At 48.0% G+C, this 22,939-nt stretch overlaps 2 protein-coding genes and 1 pseudogene across 8 annotated transcripts in view; 2 read left to right on the top strand and 1 right to left on the bottom strand.

Moving 5' to 3' along the window:
* Nucleotides 1–15,508, top strand: part of AXL (AXL receptor tyrosine kinase) — a 28,836-nt gene extending 13,328 nt beyond the window's left edge. For all 5 annotated transcript variants that reach the window (XM_036345914.1, XM_036345912.1, XM_036345917.1 and 2 more), the window contains 10 exons: nucleotides 878–1,010; nucleotides 1,305–1,396; nucleotides 3,616–3,711; nucleotides 3,846–3,923; nucleotides 5,559–5,651; nucleotides 6,030–6,151; nucleotides 6,762–6,871; nucleotides 10,843–11,002; nucleotides 11,500–11,636; nucleotides 13,259–15,508. In XM_036345914.1, the coding sequence (XP_036201807.1) occupies nucleotides 878–1,010; nucleotides 1,305–1,396; nucleotides 3,616–3,711; nucleotides 3,846–3,923; nucleotides 5,559–5,651; nucleotides 6,030–6,151; nucleotides 6,762–6,871; nucleotides 10,843–11,002; nucleotides 11,500–11,636; nucleotides 13,259–13,610 (1,373 nt within the window). In that variant the 3' untranslated portion in view covers nucleotides 13,611–15,508. The remainder of the gene's footprint in view (nucleotides 1–877; nucleotides 1,011–1,304; nucleotides 1,397–3,615; nucleotides 3,712–3,845; nucleotides 3,924–5,558; nucleotides 5,652–6,029; nucleotides 6,152–6,761; nucleotides 6,872–10,842; nucleotides 11,003–11,499; nucleotides 11,637–13,258) is intronic.
* LOC118674311 lies at nucleotides 8,367–10,282 on the bottom strand (annotated as a pseudogene).
* A 2,389-nt stretch (nucleotides 15,509–17,897) lies between the features above and the next one.
* HNRNPUL1 (heterogeneous nuclear ribonucleoprotein U like 1) overlaps nucleotides 17,898–22,939 on the top strand; it is a 36,352-nt gene continuing 31,310 nt past the window's right edge. Inside the window, exons 1-2 of one of the 3 annotated variants that reach the window (XM_036345837.1) lie at nucleotides 17,898–18,347; nucleotides 22,722–22,844. In XM_036345837.1, the coding sequence (XP_036201730.1) occupies nucleotides 18,047–18,347; nucleotides 22,722–22,844 (424 nt within the window). In that variant the 5' untranslated portion in view covers nucleotides 17,898–18,046. Of the gene's footprint in view, nucleotides 18,348–18,472; nucleotides 18,492–22,721; nucleotides 22,845–22,939 lie in introns of those variants that run through there. The other 2 variants (XM_036345838.1, XM_036345839.1) reach the window with 2 other exon arrangements.

The following is a 22,939-nucleotide window of genomic DNA, read 5'->3' as shown; positions in this document are numbered from 1 at the left end:
TGCACACTACACCCCTTTGCACATTTACTTCACTCTCATCCTCGCTTAGTGAAAACCCTTCCACAGTCATCACACAATCCTCAAAAATATTCTTTGGTCATTTATCCCAGGAGCCTCACTGTTCTTGCATACTTATTGCACGTGCCTCATATACCCATCCTACACTGCATGCATTCTCTCCCCTACTCGCCTGTTTTTCCACACCCAAGTTCCCCTTCTTGCACAATTATCACATATATCACACACCCCTCTCCTAGCAATTTACTCACACCCATCTCATGTTCATCAGCCCTCCTTGCATTATTTTTGTTGTGTTGTTATTCCTCACCTGAGGATATTTTTCCCATTGATTTTTAGAGAGAGAAGAAGGGAGGGAGGGGGAAGAGAGAGAGAAACATTGATGTGAGAGAGACACATCGACTGGTTACTTTCCGCACGCACCCTGACCTGGGCCAGGTATCAAGCCTGTAACCTAGGTATGTGCTCTTGACCAAGAATTGAACCTGTGACCCTTCAGTCCACAGGCTAATACTTTAACCACTTAGCAACACTGACCAGGGCCCTCCTTGTATTATTATAACCCATCCCACACTCCTTTCACACTCATCACACACTCCTCAACTGTCCTCAACTGTCCATCCCACTCTTAAGTCACCTCAGCCACCCTACAAGTCTCATGCTCCTACTTTAACACTCACTCATATCACATTCATTGCGTGCCTTGCCCAGCCCAGCCCAGTCTCCTCATATATGTGAAGGCACCTATGATAGGCCTAATCAAATATATCCACATCTGCTCCCTCCAACATCACCCCCTTGGGTCTCAAGGAGATGGACACAGGGCCTTAGCCATGACCTGTCCCCCATGCCCTGACAGTGAGTGAACCTCCAGCCCCCTCCTTCTCATGGCCCTGGTGGTATGTACTGCTGGGAGCAGTTGTGGCCGCTGCCTGTGTCTTCATCTTGGCCCTGTTCCTCATCCATCGGCGGAAGAAGGAGACCCGCTATGGGTGAGTTGGAACTCTGTGAATAGGGAGGCTCACATAGACTAGAATTGAGAACTTGGAAGCAGGGAGACCATGGAGAGGCTAGTGCAGGAGGAGAGATTACCAAGAACTGAAATTAGGGCGAGGGTCTGGGGAATGAATGGAAGGAAGAAGGTAGCAGCAGTCCAAGATATGCTCAGCAAATGCTGGAGGAGAGGAAAGGCAGGACTTGGGATTGGGACAGTGCTTGCTTTCACTGCTAGTGGAAGGAGGGGGTTCCACATGACTCTACCCTCACCTCCTCCCCATTCCTCCCAGAGAGGTGTTTGAACCAACAGTGGAGAGGGGCGAGCTGGTGGTCAGGTATCGTGTTCGCAAGTCCTACAGTCGCCGGACTACTGAAGCCACCTGTAAGTGAACTCCATGCCTCCATGCACTGGTTTGGGGATAATAAGTGTAGAGATTCAGTCTTCTGTATATACGTGAACCAAACGTTTCTGAAGGCCTTGGAATACTAGGATGTTAGGACCACAGACTCTAAGAACAACAGAATTGTAGAATCACACAGAAGAACGTTAGAACAATAGAATCTTAGACACAATAAATCTTGGAAGACAAAACCTCAGAGCCATAAGATATTAGAACAATGTGTTGATCATTTTAATGACAATGATGTTATGATTATGATGCTGATAAATGACAGCCAACCCTAACATTTCCTATGTGACAGACACTGTTCTAAATGCTCTACACATGTCACTTAATTTAATCCTCAGAGCAATCCAGTGAGGTAGGCATGTTATTCCCCCTTCACTTCACAGATGAGGAAACGGTAGCATAGAGTGGTTAAGACACTTGCTCAAGGCCACACAGCTTGTCAGTTGGAGAGCTGGGATTCTAACCCAGGTAGTTTGGCTCTGAAGTCCATCTTCTTTACTGCCTCCTAGAATTATAGGAGGTGAGAGAAGTAGACTAGATCTTGGCCTAAAAAATTATAGGCTCAGTACTATAGACTCTTAGGGTCTTGAAAATTATAGAATCTTAAAACTATAGGCTCTCTGTTAGAGGATTGTAGAGTTATGGAGGGTCCCAGCTCCAGAGGAGCTCAGAGGCCACCCAGTCAAATCTCTTCATCTTTCCATTGGGGAAACCTAAATCCAGGAAAAAGGGGGGGGGGGGGAAGAGTTAGGTCTCTTCCTAGCACACAGTGAGAAGGCTTCCAGGCCCCAAGGAGATTCCAGAAGGGGCTGGAAAAGCCATTAATTTAAGAGGAGAAGGAAGAGGAAGTGAGCAGGTCACACTCATCTAATGGAATCACATGCAGCACCAATTCTCAAAGTATGATCCTGTCCCTGGGGGGCACTGAGATCTTTGCAGGAAGTCCATAAGGTCAAAACTATTTTCATAATAATATCAAGATATGTTTTGCCCTTTTGCACTCTCACTTTCTCACAGGGATTCCATGGAGTTTTCCAGGAACTTTCTAATGCGTGATGATGTCATCACTCTGTTGGTTAACAGAATGTGTGCTTATGTATTCTTGTTTTTTAAAAATCTATTTGCTTTCATTTTGAATACAGTAAATATCAATGGACAGGGTATCTCAAAAATGTATACACACTTTGTTGTTTCTTTGTGTGTGTGGTTTTTTTAATCCTTACCCAAGGATATTTTTTTCCATTGATTTTTAGAGAGAGTGGAAGTGAGAGGTAGAGACAGAGAGAAACACTAATGTGAGAGAGACACATCGACCGGTTGCCTCTTGCATGCCCCCAACCAAGGCTGGGAGCCTACAACCGAGGTACATGCTCTTGACCGAAATGGAATCTAGGACCCTTCAGTCTGCAGGCTGATGCTCTAGCCACTGAGCCAAACCAGCTAGGGCTATACACACTTTGAATAATTATTCATTCCAATGAGTTAAATCTGAAAAGAAAGAAACATCAATTGAACTATCAGCAGTTAAAGTGTGTATACATTTTTGGGGGACACCCTCTACATACCCCATGTAAATGAGAGCTCTTTGCAGTACTCCATAATTTTAAGAATGTAAAGGGGTCCTGAGGCCAATAAGTTTGGGAACTCTTCCTATAGAGCAATGAAAATGAATCAATTATAACTACGACAACTGTGTCGTAGACATCGGGTTAAGTGAAAGAAGACAGACACAAAAGAGAATACACGATTCTATGTTTATAACATCCCCAAACAGAGAAGGCTAATCTATGGTAAGAGAGTCAGGAAAGTGACCACCCCTGAGAGGGTAGGTCATGGTCTGTTCTTGACCTGGGTGCTAGTTAGACTGCTGGATTGGTTTGTGAAAATTCATTGAGCTGGTCACTTATGATTTCTACCAATTATATACCTCAATAAAACTAATAAATATTATGAACAACTGGTATGGCAGAACACTAACCAATCAATGTGCCCACTGATGTGAGATTATGTGACAGGCTCCAACCTTTTAGGTGCCCCTCTTGGAGAATATTCAAGGGGTCTAGAGGAGGAGCTAGGGTGGGAGTGGAGGGTGCTCAGGATAGTAGCTATTTCTGAATAAATGCAGAAGTATCTCTGAGCATGTAAATGTCAGCCCAGCTCTATGGCTCTGTCATCCCCACTCCCCATGCAGTGAACAGCCTGGGAATCAGCGAAGAGCTGAAGGAGAAGCTGCGGGATGTGATGGTGGACCGGCATAAGGTGGCCCTGGGGAAGACCCTGGGAGAAGGTGAGCCCCCCTGGCACACATATATATCCCCCTGAACTAAGGAGTCCTTCACTTCCCCACGTCCACCCAACCACACGAAAATGCAATCCCTATGAGCCCCCCTGAGGTGAGTGTCTCCCTGTGGTCCCCTACAGGAGAGTTTGGAGCTGTGATGGAGGGCCAGCTCAACCAGGATGACTCCATCCTCAAGGTGGCTGTGAAGACAATGAAGAGTGAGTCTGTGCACACATGTGGGACCCCCATCCCGCCTATCCTTCCCAATGCCCCAAAGGAGGCAGAAGAACAGAAGAGTTAATAGCAAATTGGCTTTACCACGGAACCTCAGTGTTTCCAGGCAGGAAATTAAGTCCGTGCTAGGTACTTCAATGGGAGAAATTTAATATGGTGAGATTACTACAAAGGTGTAGGAAGGACTGAAGGAACACCTGGGAGCAGTGATGCAACCTGGAGATCAGCAGCAGCAGTAGTCATTCCCACCTCTAGGCCTGAAGGGCAGAGGGAGGAATGAGCAGGATTACCAGAGCCCATGGCCAGGGACGCCTGTCAGGGTTTGGGAATCACAGAGTTAGCAGAAACCTCGTGGGAGCTTGAAACACAAAGGAGACACAGCCACCACCAAGGAAATACTGGAAGCCTTCCAAGACCGGGTGAAATACCCTGGCTTCTCCCCTCCTCCTTCCTGCCCACCTGCCAGTCTCCCGTTAGTGCTTCCCATTGGCAAAGTCCAACAACAAACCAGTAGGAAAGGGAGCCTGGGAAATGTAGTTTTCAAGGGCCAGCCCCCTGTGATACATAGCAGAGCAAGAAAGATCTGAAATGAGGTACACCTGGCTTCATCATTTACCAGCAGTGTTATCTCAGGCAAGTGACTATCCCTCTCTGAGCCTCCCAGTCCTCATGTGGAAAAAAGGATCATAATGGCCCTACCTCCTAGGACAGTGGTCGGCAAACTGCGGCTCGCAAACCACATGCGGCTCTTTGGCCCCTTGAGTGTGGCCACGAAGTTTCAATCGCACTGTACGTGCGTGCCTGCAAGTGGTATTTTGTGGAAGAGCCACACGCAAGGGGCCACAGTTTGCCAACCACTGTCCTAGGATGTTGTGAGACAAAGCACTTAATGTTAGGTGTGGAACATAGTACATGCAGTTGATGTGGACTGTGACTATACTATTTACACCATCAGAGAAGGTGCGAGCCAGTCAGGGCCACACAGCACAGGAAGTCCACGGCAGGAAATCATTTCCATACAGGGAAAAAGCATAGAGGGTCAGGCTGGAGGTGAGGGAGGAACAATCCTTTCTGAATCACTGGGGCCAAAAGTTTGGGTTATGCAGTCATCACTTAGTCACTCACTCAGTCGTTTTTGAACATCTCCTATGTTCTTGACCTGGGTTTCAACCCCAGCTGTGTGGCCTTGCGCAAGTCACTTTGCCTCTGTGAGCCACTTTCCTGAGCTGTAAAACAGGAAAAATCACACAGACCCCCCCAGGGCTATTGGAAATGTGTTGGGACATAGCCTACTGTGGTGTGTGCACTTGGACCCGGAGCCTGACTTTGAATTCTGCCTATTCCTTCTGCAAGCTGTGTATGCCCTCAGGCAGGTTCCTTAACCATTCTGTGCCTTGGTTTCCCTCCTCTAAAATGGAGAAAATAATAGGAACACCTCAGAGGATTAAATGAGTTAATACATGTAAAATTCTGAGTGTAGCACCTGGCACTTAACAGTCATGTTTAATGAAGAAGATGATGATGATGATAATGAAGGAGAGGAGGAAGAGGGGAAATACTCCCTCCTCTGCTTCCCCTCTCATCTTCTCCTCCTTACCCTCCTTCCTCTCTCCCCCAAGTTGCCATCTGCACAAGGTCGGAGCTGGAGGATTTCCTGAGTGAAGCTGTCTGCATGAAAGAATTTGACCACCCAAATGTCATGAGGCTCATCGGTGAGGGACAGCAGGTTTAGGGGGCCTACAGGCTTTGTGGAGGCAACACTAAAGGGAAGATCCCTCTGGCACTGGGAAGATCAAAGCTCCAAGCTCCCATGTTTCCCCCTCCCTCAGAGTCAGCAAACTGCCCCCTCCTTCTCTCCCTCAGCTTGGAATGTGACCTGTGACCTTTCCCAGAAATAGCTGAGGTCCCCAGGAGGACTAGGGAAACATCCTTGGGAACAGTGTTGGAAATGTCTTCTCTGAAGCTTGGTCCTTGCCACCCCTAAAACAATTTGGAGGCCAGATTTGAGGGAGAGGAACAGACTGAGCTGGGAGAGGGGGTGGCTTCCCTTTCTGTCCAGCTGGAGTGACAGGATTGCCTGGGGAACTCAGGCGTCTGTTTCCAGGGTTCCGAACTAGATGGCTTCCCTGCACCTGTGGTCATCTTACCTTTCATGAAACATGGAGATCTACACAGCTTCCTTCTCTATTCTCGACTCGGGGACCAGCCAGTGGTGAGGGCATGTAATCATCTACAAGTTTTAATAGTCTACAAGTATTAATTGAGCACCTACCAGGTACCTGGTGCTACTCAGACACCGGGAAGACCATGGTGATCAAGAACTGGCTCTCATGGAACTGTCTGCCCATGGGGGGACAGCAATAAACAAGTTAACAAATAAATAGGCAAGATGATTTGAGTACTAGGAAGGAATTATAGAGTAAGAGGAATAAGAGGAAGCCAGGCAATTAGTTTGGATAGACAAGGATGTCTCACCAAGGAGAGGAGCCAGCCGGTGGGACGTGGAGAGATCTGGGAGGAAGCAATCCTGAAGGGAACATGGGCAAAGGCTTGAGGTGGGAACAAGCATGGCTTGTTTGAAGACTAGAAAGGAGGCCCTTGGAAGGAGTGTATGTCGAAGGCAAGAACAGTAGGAGATCAAGTCACAGAGGAAGGCAGAATGGGATAATATAGGGCCTTGTTAGAAAGGGTTAGATTTAATTCTTGTAGCCATGGGAAACCATTGCAGGGCAGAGCTAGGCACACACAGGAAGGAAAGGGGGAAGGAAGGAGGGATGGGTCTCAGGAACTCAACTGACCGCTCTCCTGCCCTGGTCCCCTAGTTCCTGCCCACTCAGATGCTGGTGAAGTTTATGGCAGACATTGCCAGTGGCATGGAGTATTTGAGTACCAAGAGATTCATACATCGGGACCTGGCCGCCAGGAACTGCATGTGAGTGTTGAGTCTTCCAAGGACACCCTAAACCCTATAGGGAGCTCCTTTCCTCCTTCTCAGGATGAAAGAAGGGGCTAGGCACTCACACACATACCCTTTGCATGGGTCAGAATTCAGGACTGGGATAGAGAGGTCAGCAAGGGGGTTGGGGAAGGCTTCCTAGAGGTGATGGGCCATGAACTGAAATCTTAAAGGAGTATTTGAATGTGGAGAGAGAAGAGGCAAGAGGGTGGGCTCAGTGGGCAGCATGAGTGAGCAAAGGGGCAGAGGTGACCAATGAGGGTGGTGACATTTAAGCCTCATTTCTCTCCCTCTCTATGCTGAGTGTCTTGTCTGGGGCTGCCCTTGGGGAGGGGCCAAATTGGATAAGGAGACTAGACCCCTCCCCCCATTAATGGACGTGTGTGTGTGTGTGTGTGTGTGTGTGTGTGTGTGTGTGTGTGTAAATACAGGCTTAGAATATTAGCCTCATTATAATGTTGGACTCATAGAAATTGGAGCTGAAGAATCAGAGTATCTGTTATAAAATGTGTAAATGTTCACAACTCTCAGAAATATAGAAAATATTTTATTCCTCCCAACACTTTTTATTTTGAAAAAATGTCAATCCTACAGAAAAGTTGACAGACTTGTATAATGAACACCCATATACCCTCCTTGTTGAGATTTTGCCATTTTCCTCTATTCTCTTTTTCTCTCTCCCCTCAACCATTTGAAAGTAAGTTGCCAAGATAATGACCCTTCACCCTAAATCTTCAGTAGGTATTTTCTAGGAATAAGGAATTATGCCTAAGTAAAAAAGGTAATTCTGTTATCACATCTAAGAAGATTATCAATAATTTTGTACACAATCTAATATCCAATCCATATTCAAATTCTTCCAATTGTCTTCCAAAATATCTTTAGGGCTATTTTTCTCTCTAAAACAGGACCTATTCAAGGTTCCCACATTGCATTTGATTGTTATGCCCCTGTAGTCTCTCTTATTTATTTATTTATTTTTATTTTTAATTTTAATTTATTGTTTTTCAATATCAACTTTTTTATTTTTATTTTAAATATATTTTTATTGATTTCAGAGAGTAAGAGAGAGGGAGAGAGAAACATCAACAATGAGAGAGAATCATTGATCAGCTGCCTCCTGCACACCCTCTACTGGGAATTGAGCCCACACCCAGGCAAGTGCCCTTGACTAGAATTGAGCCCAGGGCCTCTCTGGAGGGCCGAGGTGGGAAAGACACTTCTCAAAATACAAATACATCTAATATGGAAGGAACCAGGACAGTGTTAAGGGCATTCACATGCCCAAACCTTCCCCACCTTCTCCCCAGCTCAGGGCCTAGACCAGCCGTGGGCAAACTACGGCCCGCGGGCCGGATCCAGCCCGTTTGAAATGAATAAAACTAAAAAAAAAAAGACCATACCCTTTTATGTAATAATGTTTACTTTGAATTTATATTAGTTCACGCAAACACTTCATCCATGCTTTTGTTTCGGCCCTCCGGTCCAGTTTAAGAACCCATTGTGGCCCTTGAGTCAAAAAGTTTGCCCACCCCTGGCCTAGACTCATAAAAAATGATCCTCCATCCCCAAAAGAAAATCTGGACGTGTGCCCCTTCTCCTTCCCCACAGGTGAAGGGCTTAAGCAGGGCCTCGTCTCAGCTGGCTTCAGCCTGAGCCATGCAGTCTTCCAAAGTATTACCCTGGTCATTGTCATGTAATAGCACAACTTCCTTAATGTCTTTCAGTTCAAAGGCCATTTCCTTAAATTTGCTAATTAATTGAAGAAACTCCATCATATTGTCCTCTGAATACTGATGTATTTCCAGAGCCTCTTCCACTAAAAGAGGGTCGAAGCCCTTCCCACAGAGCTGTCTGTATACAAAGATAGTCAAGAATCTGCTCAGATTTCTCTCCTTTCCTCCTCTTCATGGCTCTCAGGACATACTCATATGAGTAGCCCATGTTGACCACTGTCTCCACACACTACTGCTCACAGGGGACAGCGTCTGCAGGTCAGAATAAGACTGGGGACAGCTGGGAGTGTTGGGCACTTGTGACATTGAGAGATTAGGAGGTGTGACCATGGGACTTATATTTGGAGGTGACGATTCTTCTGTACACACAGGCAAGACAGAGAGGGAAGGCATCTGGGAAATCATATCAGAAAGGGTCAGGTTTGGCACCTCTGTGCCACTGTCTAAGTTCAAAGCTGAAAGCCCAAGATTTTGATGCCCATTGAGCTCACTGGAACTGCTTTGGGTGGAAGGTTTTAGGGAATTCTGGAACGTGCCATTTCAGAGGCAGAATGTGTTAGGAAAGTGCTTGCTAGCTTGGCTACCTTCTGATTGCTGTCATCAGAGTTAAGTTTGGGGAAGGACAGGGATTTGATATTGCTTATTGCAGGAATCGGGGGGAGGGACACTTTGGAAGACAGTGACATCTTTTCACAGTTGCCCAACTGTGGTACGGTCATAAAGCCATTGGGTTTTTGAAGAAGCTTGAAATCTAGTGTTGCCTGCTCCAAGGATGCCTGTAATACAGACCCAGAGCCTCCTTTAGGCAAGTTACTGTCCAATAACAGCCAGTGGTTCCTACCAGAATGTTTCTCAGCTCTTCCTTCTCATCAATAATTTTTAACTCGAGATTATCAAATGGGTCTTCTTCACACTCAAAGTCAAGAGGATTGAAATCTGCCTTCGTGTGGGGTGAGCTGAGAACTTTCTGTTTCGTGGCACTGCTGCTGACCTGAGAAGGGGTGAGGATGCTGTTGTGCTGAAGGTGGGAAGGATGGGGTTAATAGGAAGTGGCACCATGGCTGTGCTGTGAGTCTTGGGGAGGCTCATTTTGATATCGCCTTCGGAGCCACTCTTAGAATTCACTTTAGCTTCTGCTTCCTCAACCTTACCCTCTGCTTCCCGCTGGGATTCTTGGATTTTCTTAATATCTTCAGCCCACTCAATGGTTTCATTTTCCAAGGAGAAGTCATACTGTACTTCTCTGACAACCTGCAAACAATCAGGCAAGGAGAAGCCAATAGGTAGACCAACTTTAGCTGGTGTTTTGAATTTGTCTCCGATCTTAAATGGGACATCATCAAAGCAACTGAAAGTCCCATGAAAATCTGCACTCAACTTAGAAACCATTTAGAACCTGAACGCCACTGCCACGCAGCTGTCCCAGAAGCCGAACGGTGCTGGCACCACTGCCAACTGCCTAGGTTTGGTCCCCACTGAGCTCCTGATGGCCCCTCGGGAGAGCAAACACCACCACCTTCAACTCTGCTGACCCAGGGCTAGGTCATCACCACAGCCACAGCCAGTACTACAGTCACCATCTTGAAGTCCTCCTCCCCTCACTGCTCTGCTGTCCCTTATCCTTATAGGTCACACAAATGAGACCATGCAGTTTGTACTCCTTGGTGTCTGGCTTCTTTCGCTCAGCATGATGTTTTTGAGATTGGTCCATATTGTGTGTGTGTGTGTGTGTGTGTGTGTGTGTGTGTGTGTGTGTGTGTGTTTCAGTGGTTTGTTCTTTTTTTTGTTTTGTTTTCTGTATAATATTCCTTGTATGGGTGTCCCATAATATTCTGTTTCTTTAATCTGTGCGCTGATTCCATGGGAGTGTTTGTGAAAATTCAGATTTGTGCATATATATTATACATCAAGAAAACAGTTTTGTTTTGTTTTTAAAACAGATAATCAAACTCGAGGAGCTTAGGAAGGACTTTAGAATCTGGCAAAAAGCCAGAGCTGGGAAGGCCCTCAGTAGCTTTTTGTCCCGCCCTCATTTTATGGAGGAAACAAGAAGTAACACAGTTCCTTCCAAATCTGGGGCAAGGAGGGGAGACAGGCCCTAATCCCAAGCAGGACAGCCAGGGTGGAGATAGAGATGTGTCTGAGAGTGAGAGTAGGCTTCCTGGTGGAGAACCCATGTCATGACACTGTTCCTCTCCCCAATCCTGGCAGGCTGAATGAGAACATGTCCGTGTGTGTGGCGGACTTTGGGCTCTCCAAAAAGATCTACAATGGGGACTACTACCGCCAGGGACGTATTGCCAAGATGCCAGTCAAGTGGATCGCCATTGAGAGCCTGGCTGACCGCGTCTACACCAGCAAGAGTGATGTGGTATGTGCACCTCTGATAGGAGTGGGTAACAACAGGAGGGTGTGGCCCGATCATCTCACACTGCACCTGGGCTCACAGGGACCTGTCCACGTGGGCTACTCATGTCTGGGTTATGGTGGGTGACTATGAACAGTGTTGTGAACATGCTAGGGATGTGGACAGGTCCATGTGTGCATGGTGGCAGGTTCTACATGGGACATATAGACAGTTAAGGTTATAAGAGGTGGTGGTAAGTATGTATACATGTGTATAGGCAGGCTGTGGCGGGTGACACATGAGACCATGTGTCCATTAAGTATGTAAATGTGTGCATGGGTGAGCATGTCTGTGTGCACAAAAGTTACCTCTATGAGGGTGTACCTGTGCCAAAGTGGTTCTGTGAATAGCTGTGATGCACCCACAAAGATGGCTATGTGCACATGTGTACATAAATGTGTGTTCAGGGGTGTCTTTGTGCAGGAGAAACACTCTAATTCTCTCCCCTCTGCCCTCCACAGTGGTCCTTCGGGGTGACAATGTGGGAAATTGCCACTCGGGGCCAAACCCCATATCCAGGAGTGGAGAACAGTGAGATTTACGACTACCTGCGTCAGGGAAACCGCCTGAAGCAGCCTGTGGACTGTCTGGATGGATTGTGAGGACCCTTAGGACCCCCTTCCCCCATCTCCACTTAATCCCAGATTTCACTCCAAAACATATCCAGGACCCTATAAAACCTGTACAGAATCCCTCAGACTGTTGAGGAGGCCACCTGCCCTCCTCACCACTGCTCCACAGGGGTGTGAATTAGCAAAAGGTGCCCTTTCCTTCTTTGCCTTGTGCATGGAGTGCAGGCTGGATCAGCCTCCTCAGCCAGTTATCCATGAGCAGTGAATAACTACACAATCTTACCTGGGGGCTCTGCCTGTGAGACTCCCCCACTCTCAAAGAATTCTAATCCATCCCAGACTCCTGAGCACCCATGCTTTCACCAGATGCTCTTCAACCCCCAGGACCCACTGCAAAATCCTTCAGGTTGTTATATTGAGCTTCCCCAAGCCCTCAAGTCTCCTCTGAGATGTTCTCGGGCTTCTTTAGGATGGTGCTTATCAAACTTCGTCGCCTGTTGACACCCCAGAGAGCAGAACATTTATCCAGCATGATGTTGCTGGGCCAGGAGAGGATAGCCTGGGGCTGCAGACTTCCCAGGTCCTCCTTGGGTGTCCAGAAGCTGAGGGAAGCAAGAATAATAGCTAGTGTTTCTATAGAACTTACTCAAAGGCACTGTTTTAGGCACTTTGCATATATTAACTCATTTGGCCCTTAAAATGGCCACATGAAGTATTATTATTCCTATTTGCAGGAGAAGAAACTGGGGCCCAGAGATGGTAAATCACTTGCCAAAGGCTGCATAGCTAGTGTATTAGTTACCCATACCCCCAAATCCAGTAGTTCAAAATAAGAAGCATTTATTACCTTCAGTTTCTGAAGGTCAAAGTCTGAGAACAGCTTGGCAGGGTGATACTAAATTAAGATTTCTAATTAAGGTTACAGCCAAGATTCAGGGTGATTCTGAGTCAGGGTTTGTAATGAGGTTGCTGTCAAGATGGGCTTGCAGCCATCTGATGATTGGGACCTGAAGATTGTTTTCAAGGCAGCTCAATCACATGGCTATGGCAGGAGGCCTTAGTTCTTCTCCATGAAGCCCCTGCCATAGTGCTGCTTGAGCTCCTTCACAACATGGTGGCTGGCCTCACCCAGATGAGCACCCTATGGGAAAGAGCAGGGAGGAAACCACAGTGCCTTTTACAGGCTCGTCTCAGAAGTCACACACAACATCACGGCTGTACGTCAGAATCAAGTCAAGAAGCCCAGTCCACATTGAAGGGGAGGGAAATTAGGTTCTATCTTTTGGAAAAAAAGAATGTCAAAGAATTTGAGCACATATTTTAAATCAACACAGCTTGCAAGTCTTTGATGCCAGTCTGTTCTGGGGAGCCACACTGGAAAGCTCTGCTGTAGCAAACTATCACTAGAATACCATCCCATCCGTAGAGAGGTTTTCCAATACTCTTTCCAGCTCCCAAGTGTCCCAGAAATCCTTCAGAAACTCTTGAGAAGTCTTCAGTCCCCATAGATGCCCCCAACTGTAATAGTTCCCTCCAGCCCCATGAAATGTCCTTGGTCCCCTGAGTGTCCTCAATTTCCCCCTAACTCTCAGAATGTTCCCCTTCTAAGTCCCTGCTCAGTTTCTCACCCCTCACTCTGCTGTCCTAGGTATGCCCTGATGTCCCAGTGCTGGGAGCTAAACCCCCAGGACCGGCCAAGTTTTTCACAGCTACGGGAAGATCTGGAGAACACACTAAAGACCCTGCCACCTGCCCAGGAGCCTGATGAAATCCTCTATGTCAACATGGATGAGGGTGGGAGTCATGCTGAACCACTTGGAGCTGCTGGAGGAGCTGACCCCCCAAACCAGCCTGACCCTAAGGATTCCTGCAGCTGCCTCACCGCGGCTGAGGTCCATCCTGCTGGGCGCTATGTCCTCTGCCCTTCTACAGCCCCTGGCCCCACCCTACCTGCTGACAGGGGTTCCCCAGCACCACCAGGGCAGGAGGATGGAGCCTGAGACAACCCTCTGCCTGGGACTTCCTCTCAGGACCCAAGCTAGGCACTGCCACCTACGTTCCCATTCCAGATCTTACTCACAACTGCAGCTCTCTCTTCCTACCAATTCCACTTCCATCTCCCACAAATCCTCTCGCTTTCCACATCTTAGTGTCCCCGTGTGTAAAAGGAAGGGGTTGGACTGCAATCCCTAAGCGTCCTCCTAAGTCTAACATTCCAAGATTTTGGATTCTAAGGTTTAAAGAGCCTAGGTTCGGGGTTTCAAAGAGGTTATGAGTCTTAGGTTCTAAGGACCTGAAATTCCAAATTATCTAATTTTAAAGTGCTAAGGTTCTAGGCATGAAAGCGCTAAGGTCTGTATTTGCAAGTTCTGAGATTCTACGGCCCTAGATTTTCCTGTTTTTAAGATTCTTGATAAAATCTGTAAGTTTGGGGGTTCTAAAGTTTTATGATTCTAGGCATAGGAACTAAGACTCAATGATGCTAGATTTCATTTTCCTTAGGATATAAGACTCTAGGTTCTAGAATTCTATAATTCTAGACATAGAGGTTTTAAGGCCTAATGTTCTAAAATTTGATGTTCTAAGCCTCTTAGAGTGTAAATCCCCTGGCTGACTCGACTCTAGCAGTGGTTCTCAACCTTCCTAATGCCATGACCCTTTAATACAGTTCCTCATGTTGTGGTGACCCCCAACCATAAAATTATTTTCGTTGCTACTTCATAACTGTAATTTTGCTACTGTTATGAATCGTAATGTAAATATCTGATATGCAGGATGTATTTTCATTGTTCATGACCCACAGGTTGAGAACCGCTGAGTCTAGAGCATAAGGGCTTCAAGATTTTATCCTTTCAAGTTCTAAGATTCTAATGATGATGCCCTAGCTGGTTTGGCTCAGTGCATAGAGCGTCAGCCTGCGGACTGAAGGGTCCCAGTTCGATTCTGGTCAAGGGCACATGCCGGGGTTGCGGGCTCGATCCCCAGTGTGGGGCATTCAGGAGGCAGCCTATTGATGATTCACTTATCATTGATGTTTCTATCTCTCCCTCTCCCTTCCTCTCTGAAATTAATTTTTTAAAAAAATTTTTAAAAAAATAAGATTCTAATGATGGTCAATTAGAGTTTCTAAGGCTTTATGATTCTTGAAGCTCTTGTTATGAGATTCTGAATCCTAAAGGTCTAAGATTCTAGATTCTGCAATTCAAAAGTTCTAAGAATCTATAGATGGAGGTTCTAAAGTCTAATGTTCTCAGGTGTGATGTTCTAAGACTTAGTCTAAGAACCTAGATTCTCTGTGTCTAAGATTCAGGATCATATGTTTCAAGGTCCTAGATTATTAAAATCTAAGATTTTAATGTTAAGTTCTATATTCCAAGGCACTCTAGATTCTATTGGTCCAAGATTCTGGATCCTCAGCATCAAAGGTATAAGACTCTACAGTTAGTTGTGATTAACTAGATACCAAAGTTCTAATAATTTCTAATGTTGGACACCTTTAGGCTCTATGTTGCATTCTGCCTTTCTAGGATTTTAGTTAAGGGTCCAAGAATCCATGATTCTAAATCTTAAGATTCTAGGCACTGCAGTTCTAAAATTCAAATGTAAGGTTTTAAAGGTCTACAGGTCTTGAACTCCAAGGTTCCAAGGTTCTAACTTTATAGTATTCTTCTATGTGACCCTCCCGAGCCACCTCTGCTTCCTCCTCCCCTCATGTGGGGTTTGCCCCCCCTCAAGCCTGTGCAATGCATGAGGGATGCCTCCTTTCCCCAGGGGACAATCTTCCTCCTTTTGGGCCATGCTGCCCGCACCCTGAGCCAGTCCCTCATATCCCCCTGTACAGAGTGTGGACTCTGACACCTCCAAAGGGGCTTATATCACATAAAACTTTGTAACCACATTTCTATCTCTTGTCTCTCTCCACAATCATGTGGTCTCCCTGGAACTCAGTTTCCCCATCATAAAAAGAAGGGTTTGATGGGATCCAGGAGTTCTCCCCTTTTAAAGAAGATAGAAATGAACATGCACATAGACAAAAAGTCACACAAAGAAAAGCAGACTCTCCAAAACCCCTACTGAGGAATAGGCACATAAATACAGGGTCACATAGAGACACCCATTAATGGGCATACACCTGGTCACAAATACAGAGATACTGAAATTCAGACACATAGAGCAACAGAGACAAAATTATAGATACAAACAAACATGATGCACAGGCAGATACTCACCAACATTAGGAAGAAACTAAAGTGACACAAAGAGTACAGTTACACAGAGACAGAGTACAACAGGTACTCACAGACCCAAACATTCAGATTCACATAGCAACACAGGCACAGGATATCGCCAATAATCTCCAGCCCACAAAGGAACTCCTGCCAGACAAGCCCACGCTGTTTTGCATGCAGGGCGGACACAAGTTCCTGGGTGTGTCCCACCGCAAATGGAGGAGCCCTTGGCAGCGCCCGGACGCCCCCCGGTGGCAGCTCCTGGACACTGACAACAGTTCAATCTGGGCCACAAACTTTTTTAGGATAAATCTGTGGGAAGCTGGGAGGAGAGAGGAAGTCAGACGTTACGTTGATCAGGGGCGGGGTGTCTGGATTGGAACCTCCGGGCCCACGTGAGTGACTGTCCGGCTTCTGAGTGGGTGCTGTGTGTCTAGGTTGCTGTAGTGTAAGCTTGTGTTGAAATATACCCCGTGCCTTTATCATTTGGCGCCTCCTGCCGGTGCGGATCTTAGTGGGCATATCTACACTGCAGTTTGGTGTATTGTCCCTTGAATTGATGCATGTGACCTGGTCTCGCCGTCACATGTTTATCTGTGCTGTGTGTGCCTTTGTCTACATAGAGGTTGTGTGTGGCTTTTGTGGGTTTAAGGTAAGGCTCAGTGGGCAGCCGGCTTTTACATGTGTATCTCAGTTGTGTATCTTACAGACGTTTTGTGTCCGTTCAGTTCCAGGCGACAGGTGGTGCAGGGTTAGATACTGTGAAACTGGCGCTCATATTTAGCTCAAATACACAGGCTTAGCTACCACCGACCTGTGTTTGAGCTTGTCAGTACAGACGCCAAACAGCCAGATATACTGAACAGCAATTTAAAGGATTTGGAGTAGAGGCCCGAGAACTTCTGGAGGCCTGGGGGAGGGGGGGGGGGTGTTTGGTCGCATGCAGAGCACCCATCGGAATACCAATCATAGAGGAAGATGGCAGCGAAGCTATAATCGTGGCAGGAGGCGCCCTGAGATTTACTTTCAAGGTGAGAGGGTGCGATTTCCTTTACAACTTTTCTCACGCTGCTAGCCTCTATTATCAAACCTTCAGGACTCACTGAAGTCAACTAGTATTTCCAGATCAAGAATAACTTATCTAGCCCAGCCGGAGTGACTCAGTGGGTGAGCATCTACCTATGAACCAGGAAATCGTGGTTGGGTTCCCGCTCAGGGCACATGCCCGGGTTGCCCCCTCGAGCCCGTGTGGGTCGATCAATGAAGCAGCCGATTAATGATTCTCTTTCATCGTTGATGTTTCTTTCTCTCCCTCTCCCTTCCTCTCTGAAATCAATAAGAGCATTTAAAAAAAAAAATAATAACTTATTTACTTAATCACTAGCTCATATACCTCCCTCCACAGTGAAATTTGTAAGGCTATCCGCTGAAGAATAGCCAATCTGGTTAGTTTTTCCTAAGGCGACCCAACTGTACGAGCTTTGGTGAGATAAGACAATAATTGCGATTGGTGGACAGATTGTTTTGAAACCGCCCTAACGGCAGGGGCGGGTCCCTCGTGAATTCATCTCTTTCCGGTTTCTCAAAGGCAATAGTGAAAGAGGGGGGTGTCTGTTGACCCTCCACTTCATTGGTTCTAGTGAGTTTACCCGCTTGGACTCCTCTAGGGGCGGGAGATTTAGACCAATCAGGATATGTGTTACAGAGACACTAGTTTAATGCTGGGGCTGCGCAGGAAAGGCTGTGAGGCGCGCTCATTCTGAGATCTCATCGCTGATTGGCCTAAATTCTTACTCCCTTTACCTCATTCGACCCTACGGGAGCGAGTGCAGGGTCGTCACCCAATCACCGTGCGCCCCGCCTCCCGCCTCTTCCCGCCCTCCACGGGGCCGCTGAATCGACGTAGGCCAACGCTTCCTCCCCGGCAGCTCCTGCGCTCTTTCATCGACCAGCTTTTGAAAGGCACTTTCTGATTGGTCGAGTCTCGGGCCCGCGCCCGTTGCTCCCAATGCGGTGGCCAATTGGCACCCGTGTTGCACAGCATGGAGCCAGGGAGGAGGGGGAGGTGGCGGCGGCCATTTTGAGTTGCCGCCGCCATTGGAGTGAGCCCCCCCCTTTCCCCCTCGCCGCCTGACAGTAAAGGTTTAAGGGGGACAGGGCCCTGGGAGGCCGGGCCGGGCTCGGGGGCCACCCCGGGGGCCCGGGCCATGGATGTGCGCCGTCTGAAGGTGAACGAACTTCGGGAGGAGCTGCAGCGCCGCGGCCTGGACACTCGGGGCCTCAAGGCCGAGCTTGCTGAGCGGCTGCAGGCGGCGCTGGAGGCCGAGGAGCCCGAAGACGACCGGGAGCTCGAGGCTGAGGAGGAACCGGGGATACCTGGGCACAATAACGAGGAGGTCGAGACCGAGGGGGGCTCCCAGCTGGAAGGGACCTCGCAGCCGCAGCCACCGCCGCCGGGGCTGCAGCCGCATCCGGAACCTGGCGGCTACTCGGGGCCGGACGGACATTGTGAGAGTGCGCGGGGCGGGGGGCCGGGGAGTCGAGAGTCCAGGCCGAGGAAGGGCTGTGGGATGCGGGAGTCTGGTGCCTGTGGGGCCCCGCTACCCGCCGCTGAAAAGGATCCGGGGAACAGGGCCTCGGGACAGCCGACGGGTGGGTCCTGGCGTTCCGTGCAGGAGAGAGGCAGGGAGTCGGGGCTCAGTGTCGGAGAGGAGGGAAGTCCGGGGGTGGGGGCGGTTGTGGAGGACTCTGGAGCCTAGGGCTCGGAGACCCGAAGCCGTGGTTTCTGGAAAGGGAGTCGGAAGGACAAGAGGTTGTCTCCTGGGGACCAGGGCGGTCTTGGAAATGGTGATCCCAGGGTTTGGAGCGGGGTGGGCTTGGGGGCTGTGCTGGCCCGGCCTGGGGGTTGGCCCTGGGAGCCGTGTTCTCCGGGCTCGGGGAGGCATGACCGGGTGTCCGGGGCTGGGAGTGCCGTGAGGGTGGAGGATCCTGGAGTTTGCTGCTGGATAGGGTAACGGGAAGTCCCATTTCCTACTCGGAGGGGTTCGTGCGATGGGGAGAATCTGAAGGACTGGGTGCTCTGGCGTTTAGCTGGTGAGCATTTGGGGATGTGGGGGACCCACATCTGTCTGAGGGTGGCCTGGGGACTCGGATCCAGAGCCGAAGGCTAACCCTGAGGCAGGGGCGTTTGGTGTTGGGGAATCTGGAGACCCGGTTGGCTTCTAGAGGAGGCATAGGGAGTCCTAGTGTCCAGAAGCTGGCAAGGGAGGAGAGGATGCTTCACTGGACTCGGGACCTAAAGGTCTAGAGCTGGCAAGGCTCTGAGGACAGACAACTCGGTGGCCAGTGCTGAATGGGCTCGCATTAACTGTATGGAAGACAAGGGTGGTTGGGGTGGGGCAGATACGGAGTTGGAGTTTGAAGTCGTAGGAGTATCCGGGGGACAGGATGCTTGTGTCCAGCACAGGAGTGTGTAGCTGATCTAGTCAGTCTGGGGAAGGGGAGTGTGTGTACGATGTGGAGGGAGGGAAAAAAGTGGGGGGTGCTTAGGGTGGAGTGGAGGCAGTGTTTCTGGGGCCCAGCGTCTCCCTACGAGGTGTGCCTGGGGATTGAGGGTTTGTGTGGCTGAGGAGGTAGCAGGGAACCTCTGCATCACTCAGAAGGTATGACTGGGAATGAGGGATAGGATAGATCTGTGATTGTCTGAAGAGAGGAGACCTTGGGGTGGGAGGGAGTAAATCTGGAGTTAGAAAGGGGTGGCTTTCTAGCAGGACTGGGGAATGGGGATAACAGAGGTTAAGGAGTAAGTAGAAAGGGCTCTGGCATCCAGGGTTTGTGGTTATTTCTTTGAAAAGAGGGCACCCTGGGCCTTGGGGCTAAGAGAATGAGAAGAATAAAGAGGTCAGGGGAAAGATTTGGGGTTAGTATTGGGTACTCACTTGTTCATGAGAGATGGGATCTCCTGGAGGGGGGCAACTCGAGTGTAGATTTGGGGTGGAAGGTGGCCTGGGGGTTGTCCAGGACCCAAATGCTGGGAAGAATACTTTCCATTGAAGAGCTCTGAAGAAAGGAGTGAGTGGCCCAGCATGCAGGCCTAGGGCAGGAGAGCCCCTGGCAGGAATGCCTGGAAGAAGGGCCAGGGGCCAGAGGTGTCTCAGGAAAGTGAATTAGGTGCTTCAGAGTACAGACTCTAGATTCAAGACAGGCTTTGTTTCAATATGGCTCCATGACTTGAACAAGTTACTTCACCTCTGTGAGTCCTGGTTTCCTTGTGTGTAAGATAGGGATAATACTAGTGCCCCCTGGATAGCTGGGAATGAGGTCACATGTTTAAGGAGCTTAGCCCTGGGCCTGCCTGTTCCTAGGAGGTGGGTGTTGTAGAGAGTGGAGGACCCCAGAATCGCAGTGCGCCTCAGCAAGGCTGCCTCTGGGGGCCCAGGAGAGATCTCTGGACGAGATGTGAGGCTTTGTGGGAAGAGCACTATGCTTGGAGTCTGAGAGAAACCGAATGGTTTGAAGGGGCACCCAGTGTTCCAGTTAAGGAGATACACTATTTCTCTCCTACCCCTATAACAAAATCCTTTGAGCCCTCTTCATGCCTCCCTCCAACCATTCTTCAGTTCTGGTAAACAGACCTGTTACAAGCCATGCTATCTGTAACTTTCCTCCCTTTGAGCTGCACCTAGTTTGTGCCCAGATGTATTTGTCCTCTGAGAAAGGATCCAGTCAGTTAGCAAATGCCAGAATAGTCTCTCCTTCCCTGTGGTTGTGCCCCACAGGTCCTGGCACAGTCACTTACAGGGCCCTAGAGGCACCCAGACAAGCTTGCCCCTGGGGTGGAGAGCCAGCTTGCTGCTCATCCTAGGTTTCCAAACTTCTTTCTGGGTTTGACTGCAAGGTTCTTGAGTAAACTTCAGGCTTGGTACTCTGGTTTTAGTCTCACCTCTGAGCTTTCACATATTACCCCAATCCCAGGAGTGTTTTCTCCATCCTCATCATTCATCTTTACTTGTCTGAGTCCCAGTCTTAGCTCCTGGTACTTGTTTGTAGCCCTTAACACAGTCATAATTAGTTTTCGTGTGTGTGTTTGTTTAATGTGGGTATGTCTTTCTTGAACTGGAGGCTTCAGTGGAGCAAGTTTATTCTCATCTGCATCCCAGGGCCTGGTGTGTAGTATGCACTCCATGAACAGTTAATATTATTCATACCGCCCTTCAGCTAAGTTTCTTCTGGACCCACAAGACATCTTCCCAAAACTCTTCCTACCTAACTCCAAATATTTCAGGACATGAGTCCTGTTTTCTTAACAGTTCCTTTCCTTTCTCCCCATTTCCCCTTCAGCTGAGACGGTTGCCCCTTATCTTTGCAGCTATTGGCAGGGTGGAGGACAGTCTTTAGGAGGGTGGGGTGTGCAGGTGGGAAAACTGAGTTGGATTTTAGCTCTAAACAATCTTTTTCTTTTATTTTTTAAATTTATCTTTATTATTGAAAGTATTACAAATGTCCCCTTTTCTCCCCCCACATTGACCCCCCCCCCTACTCCCTTCCCCTCCCCAGGCCTTCATCACACCATTGTCTGAGTCCATGTGTTTTGCATATAAGTTCTTTGGTTAATTTTCCCCCTCTCCCCACCCCCACCCTGAATCATCAGTCTGTTGTATGCTTCCATGTCTCTGGATCTATTTTGTTTGTCAGTTTATTTTGTTCATTAGATTCCACATATAAATGAGATCATGTGATATTTCTTTCTCTGACTGGCTTATTTCGCTTGGCATAGTACCTTCCAGGTCCCTCCGTGTTGTCTCAAAGAGTAAGAGATCCTTCTTTTTTGCAGCTGCACAGTATTCCATTGTATAAATGTACCACATCTTTTTTTATCTATTCATCTGATGGGCACTTGGGCTGTTTCTAGATCTTAGCTATTGTAAATAATGCTGCTATGAACATAAGGGTGCGTATATTCTTTTTGATTAGTGTTTCAGGATTCTTAGGATATTTTACTAAAAGTGGGATCACTGGGTCAAATGGCAGTTCCATTTTTACTTTTTTGAGGAAATTCCACACTGTTTTCCATAGTGATTGTACCAGTCTGCATTCCCACCATCAGTGTACTAGGGTTCCTTTTCTCCACAACCTCACCAGCACTTGTTTGTTGATTTGTTAATGGTAGCCATTCTGACAGGTGTGAAGTGATACCTCATTGTCATTTTAATTTGCTGGTGACATTGAGCATTTTTACATATGTCTCTTGGCCATCTGTATGTCTTCTTTGGAGAAGTATCTGTTAGGTCCTGTGCCTGTACTCTAAACTTAAAGGTTGTTCCCTGAAGGTAGCTCCCTCCCTAAGCACTATAACTTGTCACAGAACAGCTAGGCCTGTGGTTTTTTCTTTTTTTTAAAATAATTCTTTATTGTTGAAAGTATTACGTATGTTCCCTTTTATCCCCCATTGACCCCCTCCAGCCTGCCTTGTACCGCCTCTCCCTGCCCAGTAGGCCTTTGGTTTTTCAACTGTGCTCTACAGAGTACTATGTGTCTGTCGAGTTTCCTTCCACCCTGGAGTGGAATCTTAGAGGGCAAGGGCAAGTTGGGCCCCTTCTTTGATCCTCTTGTCTCCTTGCTTCAACCAGAGCAGTTCTGCTTCCATTGGTTTTCTATTTGGGGATTCTGTAGAACCCAGTCACAGATTGATGTTCAACCTTCTGTGGGGCAAGAGAGCATGTCCTTAGGCAGCTGGGACTGCTGACTGCCCAGATAGGTTTCCATCTGAAGGTGTTGTCACACATTTTAGCCTCTGGCAGACTGACTGTCCCTAGGGTAGCATTAAAAAGCCACCTCTAGTCCCAAGAAGAACCCTTCTAAATGTCTGTTTTTTGTTTTAAGATGTCATGGACAATATTACCAGGCAGAACCAATTCTATGAGACTCAGGTCATCAAACAAGAAAACGAGTCAGGCTATGAGAGAAGACCACTGGAAATGGAGCAGCAGCAGGCCTACCGCCCAGGTAGGAAAGTACACATGGTACATCTCTTTTGAGGGAAATGGAATCTATAGGGTAGGGGGAAAGTGGGTTTACAATTTTTTGTATGGAAAATACAA

Source organism: Myotis myotis, unplaced genomic scaffold (genome assembly GCF_014108235.1).
Source record: "Myotis myotis isolate mMyoMyo1 unplaced genomic scaffold, mMyoMyo1.p scaffold_m19_p_19, whole genome shotgun sequence".
Taxonomy (NCBI): Eukaryota; Metazoa; Chordata; class Mammalia; order Chiroptera; family Vespertilionidae; genus Myotis; species Myotis myotis.
The sequence above is the reverse complement of the archived record's forward strand: the minus strand, read 5'-3'. Positions and strand labels throughout refer to the sequence as shown.